Source organism: Acinonyx jubatus, chromosome E2 (assembly GCF_027475565.1).
Source record: "Acinonyx jubatus isolate Ajub_Pintada_27869175 chromosome E2, VMU_Ajub_asm_v1.0, whole genome shotgun sequence".
Lineage (NCBI taxonomy): Eukaryota > Metazoa > Chordata > Mammalia > Carnivora > Felidae > Acinonyx > Acinonyx jubatus.
Window position 1 is genome coordinate 52225974 of NC_069396.1, and position 17371 is coordinate 52243344.

General features: G+C 56.9%; 2 protein-coding genes across 3 annotated transcripts; both read right to left on the reverse strand.

Annotated features, from left to right (window-relative positions):
• Window positions 1-102: 102 nt before the first annotated feature.
• Window positions 103-13190, reverse strand: RASIP1 (Ras interacting protein 1). 2 transcript variants are annotated; one of them, XM_027037988.2, is made up of 12 exons: window positions 13065-13190; window positions 12719-12859; window positions 11374-12059; window positions 9544-9899; window positions 6269-6922; window positions 5000-5037; window positions 4627-4778; window positions 4405-4508; window positions 2632-2875; window positions 2253-2425; window positions 1091-1238; window positions 103-519 (listed from the first exon to the last, which is right to left on the reverse strand). In XM_027037988.2, the coding sequence occupies exons 2-12, from the start codon at window positions 12853-12855 to the stop codon at window positions 320-322; spliced, it is 2892 nt and encodes a 963-aa protein (XP_026893789.1). In that variant the 5' UTR covers window positions 12856-12859; window positions 13065-13190; the 3' UTR covers window positions 103-319. The 2 variants fall into 2 exon arrangements, with proteins under 2 accessions (XP_026893789.1, XP_026893788.1); XM_027037987.2 differs by having other exon boundaries at window positions 4405-4520.
• A 758-nt stretch (window positions 13191-13948) lies between these two features.
• On the reverse strand, window positions 13949-17063 carry LOC128313174 (izumo sperm-egg fusion protein 1-like). Its single transcript, XM_053210100.1, has 7 exons — window positions 16420-17063; window positions 15894-15968; window positions 15426-15512; window positions 15134-15154; window positions 14701-14781; window positions 14416-14516; window positions 13949-14164 (listed from the first exon to the last, which is right to left on the reverse strand). Exons 1-7 carry the CDS (start codon window positions 16652-16654, stop codon window positions 13949-13951), a joined length of 816 nt encoding a protein of 271 aa, XP_053066075.1. The 5' UTR covers window positions 16655-17063.
• Between the last annotated feature and the right edge of the window lie 308 nt (window positions 17064-17371).

A 17371-nucleotide genomic window follows, 5' to 3' on the forward strand; every position in this document is an offset into this window, starting at 1 on the left:
GGGGCCTCGGCAAGAACTCAACGCTCCAGTCGAGGAACCTGGTGCTCTAATCCGCAGAAAATCATCATCGCCAGCGTTCCCAAGTCTTAACAAGCGAGGCGGTGCCAACACCACAGATACCTTTATTGCTTGCTCCTCGCCCTCACCTCCCAAGCCCGTCTTCCCACTGTCCCAGCCTCTACTACCCGAAAACTCAAACTCCCGGCATGCCACGCGGGGGAAAGAACTACAACTCCCAGAGAGCCCTGAGCTCAGGCGGGCTCCAGGGAGCAGAAGCCGAAGAATTTTCAAGGGTCGCGCGCTCGTTGGTTATTGGTCCTCAAGGAGGCGTGGCCACGGGAGGTCCGTGGCGGTGATTGGCCGGCAGTTCCTGCTGCTCAAGATCCCAGAGGAGGCGGCGGAGCCTGCGCAGTTCGCGGTGCAGGGCGTCGTCCGTCACGGGACCCGTGAGGCGCAGGCGCGAGCTGCCCAAGGGCAGGATGAGGGGCGGATGGGAGGAGAAGCTCTCGAAGATGTCCCCTAGGAGACAGAAGAAGACGGCGTCAAATTCTGAAAATGGGCGTGAGGCAGCAGTGTTAGGGAGAGGCTGCGTCACGCCCGAGGGAAGGACAGACTTCAACCAGCAATTCCCGGAGCGAGACCCGCTCAAACACGAGTCTTGGGAGTCCCCAAGCATCATGGGAGTTGTAGTTCAGACAAAGAAAGAGAGGCCACCGCTGCCTGGGAAACGGGCGAGGTAGTTGGGTTCTTGGGTCTGAGGAAGGAAGGTCTGGGAACTTAGTTTTACGGATTCCTTCGTGGAGGGGCCTGGAACCCGAGCCCCTGGGTGAGAAGGGTAGGTTGTCGGGGGAAGGGGCTGGGGGCCTGAACCCTGGCGGGGGGGGGGGGGGGGGGAGGAGGAGCTGGGGCTTGAAATCCGGTATCCTGGCGGAGGAGGGAGTTGGGGCCCATCACTTATTGGGTCTCGAGGGAGGAAAGGGTTAAGGGTCCAGAATCCTGGGTCAGAAGGAGGAAGGGGCTATGGATTCCTAGGTCCTGAGGCCAGAAAACAGCTGACAGCCCCCGTGCCTCTGTCCCCACCGTGCCTCACCTGTGTCCACAGCGTCTCGCTCTGCAGGGGGAGGGTCCCAGGCAGGTGGTGGCCCACGGCCAGGACCCAGCTGGTAGTGGCTGAGCAGATGGTGAAGCTGAGCAGGGGTCAGCGTGGGGTGGTCAGTTCGTAGGCTGCTCCAAGAAGCCTGGTGGGAAGATGAGTTGAGAAGTCGGTGGTCGTTATGGGACAGCTGAGAAAGCCTGAATGGAAGGCCCCCCCCCCCAGAGGGTACCGATGTAGGGGGTTGGCCGTGGTGTCTGTGCAGCCAGATTGTGACTGCAAAGCCAGGCTGTCACTAAAGTGATGGTGAGAAAGGGGGTGCTCTCGGCTTTAAAAAAAAAAGTGATTTGTGGAGCGTCTGGGTGGCTCAGTCGGTTAAGCTTCCGACTTCGGCTCAGGTCATGATCTCACAGTTTGTGAGTTCGAGCCCCGCGTCGGGCTCTGTGCAGACATAAATGTAAAAATTTTTAAATAATAAAATTTAAAATAAAGTTTGGATCTACTGAACTGAGATGACAACCAAGTCATCATTGCGGTGGACCCAGATTGCCTGGGTTCAAAAATGCCGGCTTGACTACTCATTACCTCTGGCAAGTCCCTGTGCCTCAGGTTCTTCATCTGTAAATTGGGGGTGGAGGGATTAGGCACCACCTAATAGGGTTGTTCTGAGGTTTCAATATGGCAAGATCGTAAAATACTTAGAACACGGCCTGGTGCTCATTAAGTGCTCTGTAAAAGTCTGAGAAATATCAACAAAAGAAATCAAGGAACTTATCCTGCCCGAATCTCAGTTTCCTTGTCTGTAACAAACGGTCAATGAATAACCTTATTTCATGAGGCTTAATCAGCACTCAATGAGCAGTGCTTGACAGTGTTTGGTATCTAGTTTACGTTCAATGAATGTTTTGACTGTCGCATTCCTTGGAACCAGCATGACTGAGGGAGGGGGCCTTGGAAACTATTATTCGGAAGTCCCACTGGGATTCAGGTGCACTTTGGACGCTTGGGGCTGGCTTCTAACTGCCAGTGCATCACCCACAGTGTCTGCGCTGGGACTGGGGATAACGTGAGGGCCAAGGGGATGTCAAGGGTGGGCTGAATACAGAGGATGGATGGGGTGGGGGGGTTGGGGAGTCAGAGGTCAGGGATCGGGAATCACCTTGAGCAGGGAGGTGCGGGGCACACAGAGCAGGTTCACAGCTATGGAGAGTTTCCGGAAGAATTCAGTGGCAATGTCGCCCAGCCCGGCCCCCTGCAGCCAGTCCAAGACGAGGTCCAAGTTGGTCCGGATTTGGACAGCTCGGGACCATTGATAGAAAGGTCGGCCTTGACCTGTGGGGAAGGTTAGGAAGGGGAATGGGTGCGTGGACTCTGCCCTCCCGCCTCCCGGACCCTTCTTATTTTTCAGCTTGGGATCTGGAGCTTGCTCTCCAGACTCTCTAAAGATGAGGCCTGATCCTGTGGTATGTTCTGAACTGACTTGGGTCCCGATGGCTCCCGCCCCTTCGTCCCTGCCCCTTCCCCGATCTGACCCGCACCTCGTTCCATCAGCGAGTTGAGGAGGGACGCATTGGAGAAGAAGAACAAGTAACCGAAAGTCTGAGACACGAGGTCCGGATGCAGCTCACACTGGCTGGTCAGTTCCAGGGCTGCTTGGAACACTCCCAGGGTGGGTCTCAGCCCCGGAGGCATGGCCGCCAGCTCGGCGCCGGGCCCGGGAAGCTCTGCCCCAGCGGTAAAAGGGTTACTATCCAGGAGAGCAGGCAGCGTTGAATACAGAGTCTAAGAAGATACAGAGATGGAAACAAATGATTGGACTACACCTTCCTGGAAGCTTCCGGGCGGTAGAGCTTCTGGGAATTAGAGCCCATTCTACCTTCAACACCCTAAAGGCCTCTGAGCAACTCCTTACTTTCCAGGTGGCTTTCCGGCATTCATCAAGGCCTGGGACACCTCAAGCCTTGAAATTTTTTCAGTGTTTATTTCTTTTTGAGAGAGAGAAAGAGACGGAGCTCAAGTGGGGGAAGGGCAGAGAGAGAGGGGCCGACACGGAATCCGAAGCAGGCTCCAGGCTCCGAGCTGTCGGCACAGAGCCCGACGCGGGCCTCGAACTCAAGAACCATGAGATCGGGACCTGAGCTGAAGTCCGACGCTCAGCTGACTGAGCCACCCAGGCGCCCCAGGACTTGTATTTCTCAACACGGACAGCTCGCGGAGGACAAAGGACGCTGAACAAAGAGGCCCCCTTCAGTCAGAGAGTGATTTATCCAGAATTCCCAAAGGAAAGAAAAAGAATAGAGAGTCAGGAAGTGGGAGTAAAGTGGCAGTGAGCCAGTGGAAAGTGAGATCGGGCCAAGGACAGGAAATGAGGTCAGAGCCGAAGAAGAAACAAAGCCACACGTGGCAGGAATGTACAGGGAGCGAAGCCTTGGAGGAAAGGGCTTCGCAAATCAAGGCTGCTTAAGGAACATCTTTACGTTGATCAGTCCCCAAAGATCCCCGTTCCGTTTACAGACAGGGACTCAGACCCACGGTAAGCCTGAAACCCTGAGAATTCCAAGGAGCAATATCAAGGTCAAGGGTGGTTGGGGGCCTGGGGGAGAAAGCGGGTCCTCAGGACTAGCACTCCAGGGAGAAGGTCTGTGGCTTGGAAAAGGGAGTGAATTCGGAGCTATAGGAAATGAAGTCAGCAAACAGGAAGCGAAGCCTGATTACAGAGGACTTTTAGTTTAAATGACAGTGCCTGACACTATTTGATATCTATCTATCATCTCTCTATTTTACCAGTCACTGAAGAGTGGACTCAGAAAACAGGAGCTTGAGGGGCACCTGGGGGGCTCAGTCAGTTGAGCGTCCAACTTCGGCTCAGGTCATGATTTCACGGTTTGTGGGTTCGAGCCCCGTACTGGGCTTTGTGCTGACAGCCTGCTTCGGATTCTGTGTCTCCCTCTCTCTCTCGCCATCCCCCACTGGCGCTCTGTGTCTCTCTGTCTCTCAAAAATAAAAACATTTAAAAAAAGAAAAAGAAAACAGGAGCTTGAGAAAGTGATAAGAGTGATACGACCAGGTAGTAAAGTTCACTTGTCAAGAGGGGACAGATGCAGAGACAGGAGAAGCCAGAAAGGCGGGAAGTGATGTAGGCTCCAACAGGAAGGGGTATCAGAACAGCAAAGCCCTGGGGTGGACGGGAAGTGATGTCAGAGAAGCGGGAAATCCCACAAGGTCAACTAGGAAGTGACGTCACAGCAACACGATGTAATGCAAACAGGAAGCGATGTTATGTCAAACGGGCAGCAGGGGACAAGACCAACCTTGGTGAGGTAGTAGACAGACTGCTGGAAGGTACACATGATGACCTCATCCAGGAGGGCCATGGCCTCATCACATAATTCCAAGTCATTGCAGAGCTGTGGGTCTGAGGACAGACCTGGGGGTAAGAGAGAGAACCAGAGGCTGACAGGCAGGAGCCCAAGTCCCCAAGTAGAGGGAATGACAGGGATCCCGGACAGGCCTGAGCTTGGGTCAGAGCTCACCCTCCTGGTCGGCCTCCTTCTCCATTTCCAGCACCTTCTCCTGTACAAAACTCAGCAGCTCCGTGGTGTTGGCCATCCACAGCATGAGTGGCCGCAGCTCTACGGACACAGCCTCGGGAGTCAAGGGCACCTCGGGGACTCCCTCAGGGTGGCTGGAGAAGCAGAAAGGGACCCATTAGCGGGACAGTCCATTACAGCCATGGGGGTGGGGTGACCTCTGCCCAACCCCCACCATAGTGTCCAAACCCCGAGCTCTGGATCTAATTGCGGACAGAGGCCAATCCCCATTTCACAGCTGGAAAAGTTGGGGGCCTGCCTGCAGAGCCCCACCCCTGCATCCCTCTATAACCCTTCCTCCCAGAATTTCTCTTACTTCTCCGGCTGGCGGTCTCCGATTTCCTTGATCTTTTCCTGTGGAACAGTAAGCTCAGAATCAAGGCACGTGGAATTGAGGGAGAGAGACGTATGAGTTAATACCCTGGTATTTCTGGAAGCACCTTTTTGACACAGCCTCTCCACGCTCACAATGGACCCTAACCCCCAGGTTTCAGAACGGTTTCACCTCTCTGTACGTTTTTTTTTTTTTTTTTCTTTTTTAATGTTTATTTATTTTTGAGAGAGAGAGAGAGTGTGTACGTGTGAGCGGGGGAGGGGAAGGGAGAGAGGAAGACACAGAATCTGAATCAGGCTCCGGGCTCCCAGCTGTCAGCACAGAGCTGGATGTGGGGCTTGAACTCAGGAACCGTGAGTCAGTTCCTTAACGGGACTCAGTCACTTGACCGACTGAGCCACCCCGGCGTCCGTCCCTCACCTCTCCATACCTTTTAAAACACAAAACCCTAGGGGCGCCTGGGTGATTCAGTCGGCTGAGCGTCCGACTTCAGCTCAGGTCGCGATCTCACAGTTCCCGAGTTCAAGCCCCACATCCAGCTCTGCGCCGGCAGTGCAGAGCCTGCTTGGGATTCTCTCTCTCTCCCCCTTCCCCACTGTTGCGCCCGTGCGCGCGCGCTCTCTCAAAAGAAATAGAATAAACTTACAAAAAGAAAATAAAATACAAAGCCCTATAATTGCCGGCGGTCTACCTCCCTCAGGCCCACTTCTGCTCGAATAGAAGTTTCTTCTTACCACCCAGGCCCTTCCTCAACCTTCGCTCTGAGAAGCCCTAGCTCCATTGGATGGTGACTTTAACCTCCCCCCAAAAATCCAGAAATCTGGATGATTTCTCCCAGGTACTTCCATCTGTAGGTCCGATGGATTTGACCTCCCTCGCCTCCAAGCACGGTCTTGCCCACTACTGTTCAAAGCTTCGGGCCCAACGGGCTGCCCGCCTCACCTCCCACAACGGTCTCTCCTGACCTCTCATCCCAGGAGCTCTCTTCCCCCGGCTCCCAGAATCGTTTCTCCCATTATCCCAGAGCCGCAAAGGTGGTTCTTCGCTGCCTTCTCTTCCGGCACCGCGGATGAATCCACCACTCCCAGCACCCCGCGAGATCCCTTACTGGAGGGCCCAGCCCCCTCCCAAGCATCAGGGGAGAGGTGGCTTCATCCTGCTCGACTTCCAAACCGGCGGCGGGGGGCGACGAGAGGCTGGGGGAAGCCCACGGGGAGCACACGGGGTTGGACGGAGGTTGGAGGCACTCACCCAGACAGCCTCCTTGATGAGCCGGGCCAGACGGCCCAGCAGGCGCGGCAGGTGGCCCAGCTCCAGTTCCCGGGCTGAATGCTGGACGCACAGCGCCAGCAGCGTGGCCGGCCCCAGCGGTGGTAGGTCCCCGGCGCCAGCCGCTGCTGCGCGCACGATCTCACCCAGCAGCGCCTCTTCCTCGCGGGGTCGGAAGCGCAGCACCGGCTCGCGGCCATCCAGGTAGGCCGCCAGCGCCTCCCCGCGCTCCTGCAGGCCCCGGCCGCACAGGCGGCAGGAGAAGGCCCAGCCGGGGCCTGGCGGGGAGGCCCCCGGACGGGCGGGCAGCCACGGCGGCCGCGCTGGCCCCGAGCTCCCAGCGCGGGGGTCCTTGTACATGAAGAGGAAGTGCTCGCCCAGCCCCAGCAGGTCGCCAGGGTGCAGCTCGGCCTCCCGCAGCAGGAGGCACCCGTTGTGCGTGACCGGGGCACCCCGGGCCGGGCGCACCATGGCCGGGGGCTCAGGGCCGGCACGCACCGTACAGTGCCGCGGCAGGATGTCGGGGGCATTGAGAAAGGTGTCCACATACGGGGCCGGGGACCCACCACGGGCCGAGGAGTTCCCGCCCCGGCCGAAGACATGCTGCTCCCGCGTCATCACATACACCACGAAGTCCTGGAGGGAAGGTGAAGATACAGGAGAGACACAGCTCCGTGAGGAACGGATGTTTCCAAAGGGGACCCTTGGCCACAAAGGACTCTCCCATCCACCACCTCGCTTAGAATGAACGCTTTCAAGGAGATCTCCTGGGATCCCCAAAGCCTCAGCAATTGCTTCCCCTAACCATGAGTGGACTCTTCAACGGCACTTCCTGTGATGGACTGGTCCAGAACACCCATCTGGAAGACTGGCTGCGTATAAGGAAACCCCTTTCTTGACATGACTTCTGTAATTGCCCTCCCTGAAATTATTGATGTTTCCAGGAGACATTTCTCCAGGAGACGCCCCCCTCTTCTCACCTCTTCTGAATGGACCCTTTCAAGGAAATCCATTCCCACAATGCACTCTCCCATGATATAGAGCCCAAAGAAGGGGTGCTTCCAAGAGCACCACACCCCCACGACTACAGTGGACTGCCCATTAACTTGCCCCTCAAAGAATGGAACTTTCCAAGGACATCTTTCTCCTCTGAACCCTCCCATTTCTCTACCCCTGGCCCCATTTGCCAGTCCTTCCACCACCATAATGGGGACTTCCAAAGACATTTCCCCTTCTAATAAGAGCTTCTCTGAATATTTCCAAGACATGGGACGGATATCTTTAAGGAGACTGCCCCTTTGAACAAAGGTTTCTTCCATTATCTCCACCCCATGAACATACACTTCCAGGGAGACCCCCTTTCTACAAAGGACCCTTATTTTCCCCCACCCCATGCTGAACTCACTTCCAAGGAGAAATAGTACTACAATGGACTCACCGACTACCCCCACTCCCATGATAGAGGATTCCAAAGATACTCTCCTTTCCATCAATGGATGCTTTCAGTATTCTCATCCCAACAAAGAACATCTCCATGGAGCTCTCCATATAGTGGCTCTTCTAGTAACCCCACCTTATTAATAGATGTTTTCAAGGAGACCCTCTTCTTATAATGGAGTGTCCCATTTCATCCACCAAATGAAGAGGTGCATTCCAGAAGACCCCTTCCTAAATGACTCTCCCATCTCCATCCTATAAAAATGGAAGAGCTCAGTCTGGCCCCCTTCCTAAAATAGACTCTCTGTTCTCTATTCACGTTGGGAGAATAGTCATCCTGATATCCATAAATCCTACCCTGAACTCACGCATTACCTTTACCTCATGGATGGACATTTCCAAAGAGACCCCTTCCTACAATGGACTTGTTCATCTGTCTCTAGGAAATGGACCTTTCCAGTATGACCACCTTCCGAAGGTAAAATCTCCTGTTATCCATCCCTGTTTGAAGGAATGGAATGGTCCAAAATACATGAAACCCTTTTCTAAAATTACTTAACCCCAGAAGGGATTCCACAGTGCCCACAATGAACTCCCAGGTTATAGCCACTCATGAATAGATGAGTGCAAATAAATTCCTCCCTAAGAGATTCACCTCTGATTCCTCTTCCCCAGGAAGGAATACTTCCATAGAAGCCTCTTTCTTAGAAAGGAATTTCTCATGAACCCCATTCAAAAGAATGGATGCTCCCAATGGTCCCCCTCTTCCCAAAACAGGCTCTCCTATTCTCCAACCTTGTCTGCAAACCCCTCCCTGTAAGGAACTTGCCCCAGTCAGGAGGAATGAATTCTTCCACGCAAGCCCTTCTCTCAATAGTCTTAACCTCTCACTCATACACACCCACACACAGGCCACCGAACCCAACTGGATCACTCTCTGACAGCACAAATGGGACTATTTGCTGAGCTCCACTACCTTCTAGAGTGGGCTTTCCCAATGATTCCCAGCAGTACCTGTGGAACTTGGCTGTACTGCTGTTACTCAAAGTTGGGCAACACCACAAACATGGCTCCCCCAATCATCGCGCGCGCGCGCACACACACACACACACACACACACAAATGAGTCTTTCCAAGAGTACATTACGTTTCTATTAATGAAACAATTTCCCACTAACCCACGAATCATTTTCTACTATCTGCTAATCCTTTCTCCCTCTCTGCTGCCTAACACTCAAGCAGGTTCTACTGTCACCCAAATATAGAAAACAGAAGCATCCGTACCACCTACGCCCCCTAACAAGAGTCAAATCATTCCAGTGTAAACCATCACCTTTAAAAAGCGGGTTAGTCCGCTCCTTCCAAGAAAATATACGCTTACCCAGAACAAGATCCCATACATCAATGAAATTATCTTCCTCCCAAACAAGATAGACACTTCAATTACTCCTCATCAAGAAATAGACGCTTACAAGGAGATCCCTTTTCTACGATAGGCTCTCACATCCCCCCTTGACAGACAAAGGCAGTGTTTTCCCCCAACATTGCGTGAAATGAACCATTCCCCACTTGTTCTTCCAGCAAAATCTTTTTCAGCCATCAACCTCCACGACTTTCACCTCTTCCCCCCATCCCCTGTCTCCCACAATGACCTCTCCTACCCTGGAACCCTACCTTGCTGGGCCCACGCCTTCCCGCAAACCTGAGACTACCGCGACCCAGGGGATTCTGGGAGTTGTAATTTTGTCGCCCTGCAGACGAAGGAAGGTCGAAGGAAGGCCGGAGCATAGTTCTCTCCGGGGTAGGAGGGGCTGCCTTACCTGAGCGTCCTGGTAGCCCTGGAGCAGCAGGAAGTAGGGACGGTTGCTGGGAGCCTGAATGAGGCACTGGGTCAACTGATCGAAGTCGCCAGGGTCAGCAGGTCCGATTTGGGTGTCGGCTGCCCCTGGGGCCATGCTAAGTGCCTGCTGCCTGCGCTCCTGCTGCCGCCGCCGGCGACCCTGCAGGCTGAGCTCCGACACGCTGCGCCGCAGGGACAGGTTTTCCGAGCGCTCTTTGCCCCCGGACCCAGCGGGGGGCCCTGACCCGGACCCCGGGCCCGGACTGGCCAGGGCCGCCCCTCCGGACGCCGCCCGGGAGCGATTCTTCTGCGGCCGCCACGAGGGGGCACCCGTGCCTGCGGAGAGACCGAGAGGGATGAGGCAGAGACTCCAGAGAGCGAGACAGGCTCGCAGAGCCGAGATGATAAAGAGACAAAAATTGACCACAGAGAGGTGAGGCTGCTTCCCACATTTAGTTTTCTGTATATGCTGTTCCCTGTGCCCGGCACATAGTGGGTGATGGTGAACGGAAGGAACGAACTAGTGATTTGTTTCTCACTAGGCCGCGAAATCTAGGAGGGTGGGAACCTCATCTGTCATGTGCTCACTGTATCCCCCCAGGGCCCTAAATAATGTGTGGCCCACAGTAGGCGCTCAACCAATGCTTTTTTTGGGGGAAAAAAAAAGACAGTGATGGTTGTAATTGCCTTTCTTTATTAGGCGACCACTATGTGCCAAGCCCTGTGCTAAAACCCTTCTATACATTTTCCGATTTCATCTTCCCCTAGGGTTTTGCAGAGCGGAACCGACAAAGAACGGATCGGAATCCAAGCCAGAGTTCAGAGCTCAGGAGGTTGACCGCTACCCCACTCTGTCTCCCCGATGGGAGGCTCAGAAACAGAAAAGCGTTAGAAGGTTCTGTGAGCAGCCCCTTAGAGCCAGGCTCCATCCCTGCCGGGCCCTGCTCTGCACTTACTGTTTCACCAAGGGGACCACCTCCTGTTCCAGGAACGTTTCCTCAAAGGCCAGGCCAGCATGTAAGCCCTTGATGGTGTTACGACTTCATTTCGCATGCGCCACCCTCAACTCTCCCACCCACAGTCTGCGGCCAACCCAGCCTAGATCTACCTGCTCCAAGGTCAGATCCTCTGAAGCTTCGATCTTTTTTTTTAATTATTCTTAAAAGAGGGAGAGCATGAGCATGAGCAGGGGAAGGGCAGAGAGAAGGAGACAGAGAATCTATAGCAGGTTCCAGGCTCCCAGCTGTTAGGACAGAGCCCGACGCCGGGCTCGAGCTCATGGACCGAGCGATCATGATCCGATCCGAAGTCGGAGGCTTAACCCACTGATCCACTCAGGCGCTCCTAAAGCTTGGATCATTTTCGGCCCCGAACAAGCCCACAATTTCTTCACTCTCCAGGCTCCTCCCCCTTAAGAGGCTTAATCTACGTCGGCCCTGCCTCTCCCGAGAGGCCTTCTAGCCACGCGGACGACCACCACCACTCAACACTTCTGGCTCTGGGTTACCCTCTTCAGCAGGGACCCCCCCGCCCCATCACAAGCCCCGCCCATCCACTCTGGCAATAACTCCGGTCTAGCCCCAGCCCCGCCCCCAACCTGACCCGGGGCTTTAGGCTCCTCCCATTCACACACCCCCCGCCCCTTTCTCCCGTGGGCCCCGCCTCCAGCCTACCCTAGGTCTCTCCAGCCCCCTTAGCCAGATCCCGGCCCCCTTAGCCCCCGGCCCCAAGCCCCGCCCAGGCTCCCCGCTGGCCCCGCCTCCAGGACAGGCCCCGCCCCGCCCCCGCAGTCGGGCCCCCGCCGGCTCACCGTCGCTGTCCGCCGCCCCGAAGGCCTCCTGCTCCAGGCGGCGCGCCTCCTCGCGGCCGCGCAGCTCGAAACGGCGCGCCCAGCCGGGCCGCGCTCGCCACAGCTCCTGCACCAGCAGCGGACGCTCCGAGTCGCCCAGCACGCGCAGGTGCTCCGCCCGCCACTCGCAGCTGCCCACGCCGCCCGCCGCGGGCCGGCCCAGCGCGTCGCACAGCGCGAAGGCGTCCACGCAGCTGCTCTCGCCTGGGCTGCCGCCGGGGCTCCCCGCCAGCCCGTAGCGCTCCAGCGCCTCGGCCACCAGCTCGCGTGCCGTGGAGCGCGCAGTGGCGAGCACGCTCTTGTAGTTGGCGCCCGACGCCAGCCCGGCGCCGAAGATCTTGAGGACCCCCGGGGGTGCCGTGGCGCGGGCGGCCAGCGGGGGCTCGGGGGCCACGCCCGCGGCCAGCTCAGGCAGCTTCTTCTCGCTGGCCCAGCGCTGAGCGCCCCCCGGAGTCCCGGCGCCTCCCGCGCCGCCGGACCCCGTGGCCCCGGTCCCCGAGCCCCGAAAGAGCTGGGAGATGCGCTTGGCGCGACTCCCGGAGGCTCCCCCGGCCGCCTTGACCGCGCCCACTCGCCGCAGCTCCACGTGCGGCGGCGGCGGGGGCAGCGGCTCGCTGCTGCGGCTCCCCGTGTCCGAGGAAGAAGACCTGGGAACCCGCCAGGGGAGCGGAGAGGCGGCAAAGAGACCGAGAGAGACAGGCCAGGATGGAGGCCGATGGTAGAAGACGAAGGAAGGAGGTGGGCAAAGACCCAGACGGAGGGATCAGAGACCCGGAGAGTGACAGAGAGACCCATTGAGAGGGGAGACAGATCCAGACCGAAAGAGCAAAAGAAACCCAGGGAAAGAGAGGGACAGAGACACAGATAAAGAGGGAGACAGAGACCCACAGAAGGGGGAGAGACGCGAGTGTACAGACATGGAGTTGGGCAGAGGCCAGAGTCAGAGAGAGAGAGAGAGAGAGAGAGAGAAATAAATGAAGGCGAGTGGCACCTAAGGAAGTTGCAAGAGGTAAGCAGGGAGGGGAGGAAGGAAGGGGAATCAAACCCTTGCCCCTGTATCCCCATCGCCTTGTCCATCCAGCGAGGGCCCCTATCCAGGCCCGGCTCTTCCCCGACCGGACTCTGAGAGCACTGTGGCCCACGGTCTGTCCCTCCGGCCCGCCACCTCACTTGCCCATTCTGGAAAGGAACCGCAGTCAACGCTCGGGACCCCTGGCCTTACCCGGTGCAGAGACTGGATCAGAAACGAGGACAATTGGGAGGTAGGTGGAGGAGGGACAGGGGCCTGGAGGAGGTGGGCACTCACTTAACCGAGGCGGCGCTAGGCCAGCGGCGTCCCAGCTTGGCCAGCTGCTTCCTGGGAGAGTTGATCCACAAGCCCACGGGGAGGTGGAGCTTCCCGAAGCGGGGGCTTCCGCCCTCTTTCCGTTCACCAGATAGCATGGCCCTGAGGAAGGATGGGTAAGACCCCAACTCCTGAGGCCCCGCGTAGTGGGGTTTGGGATGGAGGGGCCTGGGGCTCAAACTCCTGAGTCTGGGTGGAGGAGAAGGATGGGAGCTAAGCTCCTGGGTGCTGGGATGGGAGATGGGTGGGGACTGGCCCCTGGGTCTGAGGGAGGAGGGGTCTGGACTCCTGGCTCCCCGGTTCTTACCCTGCTTCAGGTCCCAACAGCACCCCGGGGCCCTGGCTCCGTTGGCCCTGGTTGGTTCCTGACCCCGCTGTTCCCGTTCAGCCTTTGCCTCTGCCCCGGCTCCCAGCACTGGGTGGGGGACAGGAAAAGGCGAGAGGAAACCCGGCAGGAAGAGCTGGGAGGGGGCGTCCTGTGAGGGGACCGGGCCTGGGGGAGGAGATCTGCGGAGGGCAGGCCCTTCTCTACTCCTTGATTCTGGAATTACATGTCAGCTAGTTGGGCACTGCCTTGACACAGGGAACTGACTTCCCAGTCTCTCCCGAGGACAGGAGACCCGCCCCAGAGCTCTCCTCTCGGGAAGCCAAAACTGAGAATCTGACCGGAGAAAATGAATCCGATATTTAGGCAACCAGATAAATCTTTATTTAAGCCTTGGTGCTGTGGCCTTTTCTTCGCTCGGTACCTTGGGAAGCTGGGTCTGTGACACCTGGCTCTGTGATAGCTGGGTCTGTGACAGCCCACTTTGTGGACCCTGGTCCTCTGGGGCTGCTGCCTTGTCGGTACGGACCCAGGACTTGACCGAATGGATCAGGGTCCCAGACCTAAAGCAAAGTACGCTGGGGAAGGGTGGGGTGCGATCGTGTAAGCAGATTAGGTCCTGAGTGAGGGACAGCCCTCCCAGCCTCCCTATATCTGATCCTTTTCTATGACCCAAGCTTCGCCGCCCTAGTAAGCACGCCCCTCTTTTCTAAGCCCCTCCCCCTAACCCCTCCTCCTACGTCAGGACGGTGGAGACCCCGCCCCTCGCCCCAAGCCCTGCCTTCTCCGGGAGGCGGCTCACGAGGTGGCAAAGCCGAGGATCAGAAACACAAAGCCCCAGATCAGCATCTCGAACAGAAAGCCTCTCAGCACCCCCCCAAACCCAGGACCCTGAGTCCCATACGTCTGTCGACTCCCCAGCTCTGACCTGTGACTTCAAAATGGATGACCGTGGCTGGGCTGGATCCCTCAGTGCCCAACTCGCAGCGGTAGTTACCCGCATCCTCTGGCCTCACCAGTCGCTTGATCAGGGTGGGCCGTTTCCCCTTGTACACCAAAGTCTCAGAATTGCTCCCCCAAACCTAGACCCAAGCTCAAGGGGTCACAGAGGCCTGGGGAATTCAGGGTTTGGGGCAGTACAGGTGTGAGAGCATCACGGGCTCTCAGTGGGGATGATGGGAGTCCAGGGTCACTGGTAAGGGCATGGGGTCCCCGGGGATCCCTAGAAGTCACACCTGGTGGGTCATGGGTCATGGGGATTGTGGCAACAAGCTTGTGGATGAGGGGGTCGGCGCTCACACAAGCCTTATGGACTTGGGGTGAAAGGGCCCACCCTGTAAAAGCTGTAATAGGTCAGGCCTTGAGATAATTTATGCCAGTCGAGCTCACAGTCCAGGATCAGGTCTTCCGTTTCATGGACATTGATTTGGAGCACTGGTGAGAGGGGTTGTGCTCCTTTGCCTCTTCAAGGTTCCTGGTCCTCCCTCAACTGCCACCACTTGGTGGCGGTCCCACCTTCTCTGGTGGGCGGGCTACAGTCTCCGCCCCTTCTGGTCCCGTCACAAGTCTGGCTCCGCCCCTCTTGCGCCAACCCCTGCGGCTGCCCCAGCTCTCTCACCCCCACAATCTCTGGATTTTCGACAAGCGTGAAGCTGCTTTTTACAGTTACTACACCAGATCAGAAGCTGCAACATTGTACCTGAAGGGACAGGATCCAGCCTGTATTCGCCCTGAGAGGCGAGGCTAAAAGGAGAGGGCAGGGCCAAGTTCTGGGGCGGAGTCAGGCGCCTAATCCCTAGAGGTCAGCCCAAGGGGCGGGGCTAGAAGGCAGACCTCCCTGAAGAGGGGTGTAACCAGTCTCAGGAAAGAGCGCCCAGAGAATAGGACCCGCTATCCAGGAAGTCCGCTGTGCAGAAGGACTACTGGGGACCAGGAACCTCTCAGACGTGGGGAAGGAAGAACCACCGAGACCCAAAGCCGGAGGAAAAAGGCTGGGTATTTACGGGGCAAGGATGAAGGATAGAAAGCCAGTTCCCGTAATCCGGACTCACCACATTTGTTGGGATAGAAATCTGCCTCAGAAGGAAGAAAAAACAAAACAACAACAAAAAAGGATTATCAGATTCCTGTTAAAGGAGATGAGAGGGGTGAGAAGGAATAGGTTGCGTTTGGGCTCTGGGGATGGAGGGAAGAAGGACACGGATGTCTGGATCTCTGGGTCCCAGGGAGGACGCGGTGGGGAGAAGTGAGAGGCTGGACATAGAAAGCAGGGGCTGGGGACTTAGACCCTGGACCTGTTGGGGGAAAGGGCTGTGGTCCCTGACGGAACCCATCTTCCCCCACCCTTTCTTTGGAACCGAGCGACATAGCCCTGAAAGGCTGCCTTTTCCAGAGTCAACATCCAGGAGAACTCGTTCACGAAAGTGTCATCTGGGAAGGAGCAGGGTGACATAGAGTGCTTCCCCTCCTCCCACCCACCCCAGGAGGAGATGCAGGAAGTTTGCCTCCATCTGAAGAGGCTGGCGTTCCACCCTGGGGCCATCTCAGGGAGGGACAGTGACATTGAATGACCACTTAACAATGCGGGCCACTGAGCTAAGCGGCGCCTGGCGTGCAGACACTGTTAGGACCCACTTTAGAGGTGACAAACCAGGGAAATTCCTCTCTCAAGGCCACACAGCCAAGGGGTGGCCAGGCCTGAAGCTGAACCAAGGCAGGTGGGCTCCAGAGCCACCACCAGACCCGTCCTCACCAAAAATCATTTTTATACAAGATTCTGGAGCCCCTCCCATGGCCCCTGTGTGGATTTACCTGCTAAACCACTGTTTCTGATAAGTCTCACACTCCTCAGAAAACTTAAGACTGACGTTTCCATTGTGGCCTCATCTGGAGGGACACAGAGGATGCGGGGAGAGGAGCTAGACCTCAGATTCCAAGCCTTAAGGTCTCATTGGCTCAGCTAATGTCAAAAACTACACTACCCATGAGGCTACTGGGCAAGGCCAGGGCTGTAAAAGGATTGCACGCCCGTTGACTTCTGGGAGATGTAGTTTTTTGTTTTTTTGTTTTGTGGGTTTGTTGTTTTTTGGTTTTTGTTTGTTTCTTGTGTGTTTTTTTTTTTTTTTTTAACAAAATTGCAGGGTAAGGACTAGGGAAATAGCGTATTCCTTTGCCCAGGGGAAGGCCTGGAATCTGCATCTCAGTCTTCTCCATTCAAGAACCCAGCTGACTCTGCCTCCAGCCGTTGCGTCCCGTCCCTCCCCCGCCCCCAGCAATCCTAGCACCAGACCCCTGCTTTCCCTCCACCCTGGATTCCCACTCTCTACCCTGCCCTCACCGATAACCCCCATAAAGGTATCCTCTAAATATGGCAGGTCCCGGAAATTCCTCACGGTTTCTCTTACCCTTTCCATCACTTGTCTGTGACGCCCGGGGGCGAGGTGGGTAGGCAGGTATTCCTTTTCCAAGGCGTCCAGCGCGGCCACGACCCTTGGATCACAAATGACACAGCTCCGGGCCCCAAGCAGGCAGCCGGCCAGCGCCGCCACCAGGAGGGCTACTTGGGGTCCCATTGAGGCCAGAGGGCTCAGCCCGCACAGAACCCCGGGGAGGGTCCTCCCACCCCACTCGGAGGAGGTGATCGCTAAGGGGAAAGAAGCTATCCCTGAGACGAAGAGCCCCAGTTTGCAGGGCTCCCACTTCTCCGTTAGGAAACCGAGGTGTCCGGAGTCCCGAGGCACCCTAGACAGCTGCTGCCCGACCTTGACCTTGAATGTTGTAGCGGAACAGCCGAAACCAGGCTGAGGGCTTTTGGAAGGGACGAGCAGGCCACCGTCTTCCACTCGATTTCCCAAGACTGAAAATAAGGATGTTGTTGGGGAGAGGGTGACGTTGGTCACGTGATGTGGAGGGCTTTATGACCGGAGCCAGGGTCACCTTTCACCCCGATCTACAAGGAATTCCCACACCCTCCCCCTTCTACGTTACTACCTGGCCCGCCCCCCCCCCCCCCCCCCCCGCCGGACTTCCCTAGAGACGACGCTCCCCGGGAGTTTTCCTGGCCCCGCCCACAAACCCAACTCTGAGTCTGATTGGACGGCAACAAAGGGAGGCTCCGCCTATGGTTCCAGGACAAAGCAGACAGCCCCCTCTCAGACTAGGCAGTTCATCTGGTCCCCCCAGACTAGGCCCTCAGGGGTGGGGTTGCCGTGCTGGGGGCTGGGGTGAACTCGTAAGTCTGGGTGGAGGAGAAGGATGGGAGCCCAGCTCATGGGTGCTGGGATGGAAGA

Bases quoted from the DNA above. Each gene is read 5' to 3' on its own strand.
- RASIP1 (XM_027037987.2), bottom strand. From the start codon at position 12,855: ATGCTATCTGGTGAACGGAAAGAGGGCGGAAGCCCCCGCTTCGGGAAG. The intron at 4,521-4,626 runs GTGAGCTCTGAC...TCTTACCCCCAG, and splicing joins GAAGGAGGCCGACCAGGAGG to GTCTGTCCTCAGACCCACAG. The intron at 1,239-2,252 runs GTGATTCCCGAT...TCTTCCCACCAG, and splicing joins CCCGCACCTCCCTGCTCAAG to GCTTCTTGGAGCAGCCTACG.
- LOC128313174 (XM_053210100.1), bottom strand. From the start codon at position 16,654: ATGGGACCCCAAGTAGCCCTCCTGGTGGCGGCGCTGGCCGGCTGCCTG. The intron at 14,782-15,133 runs GTGAGTCCGGAT...CTGTCCCTTCAG, and splicing joins TTTCTATCCCAACAAATGTG to GTACAATGTTGCAGCTTCTG. The intron at 14,165-14,415 runs GTGGGCCCTTTC...GCTTGGGTCTAG, and splicing joins CCTATTACAGCTTTTACAGG to GTTTGGGGGAGCAATTCTGA.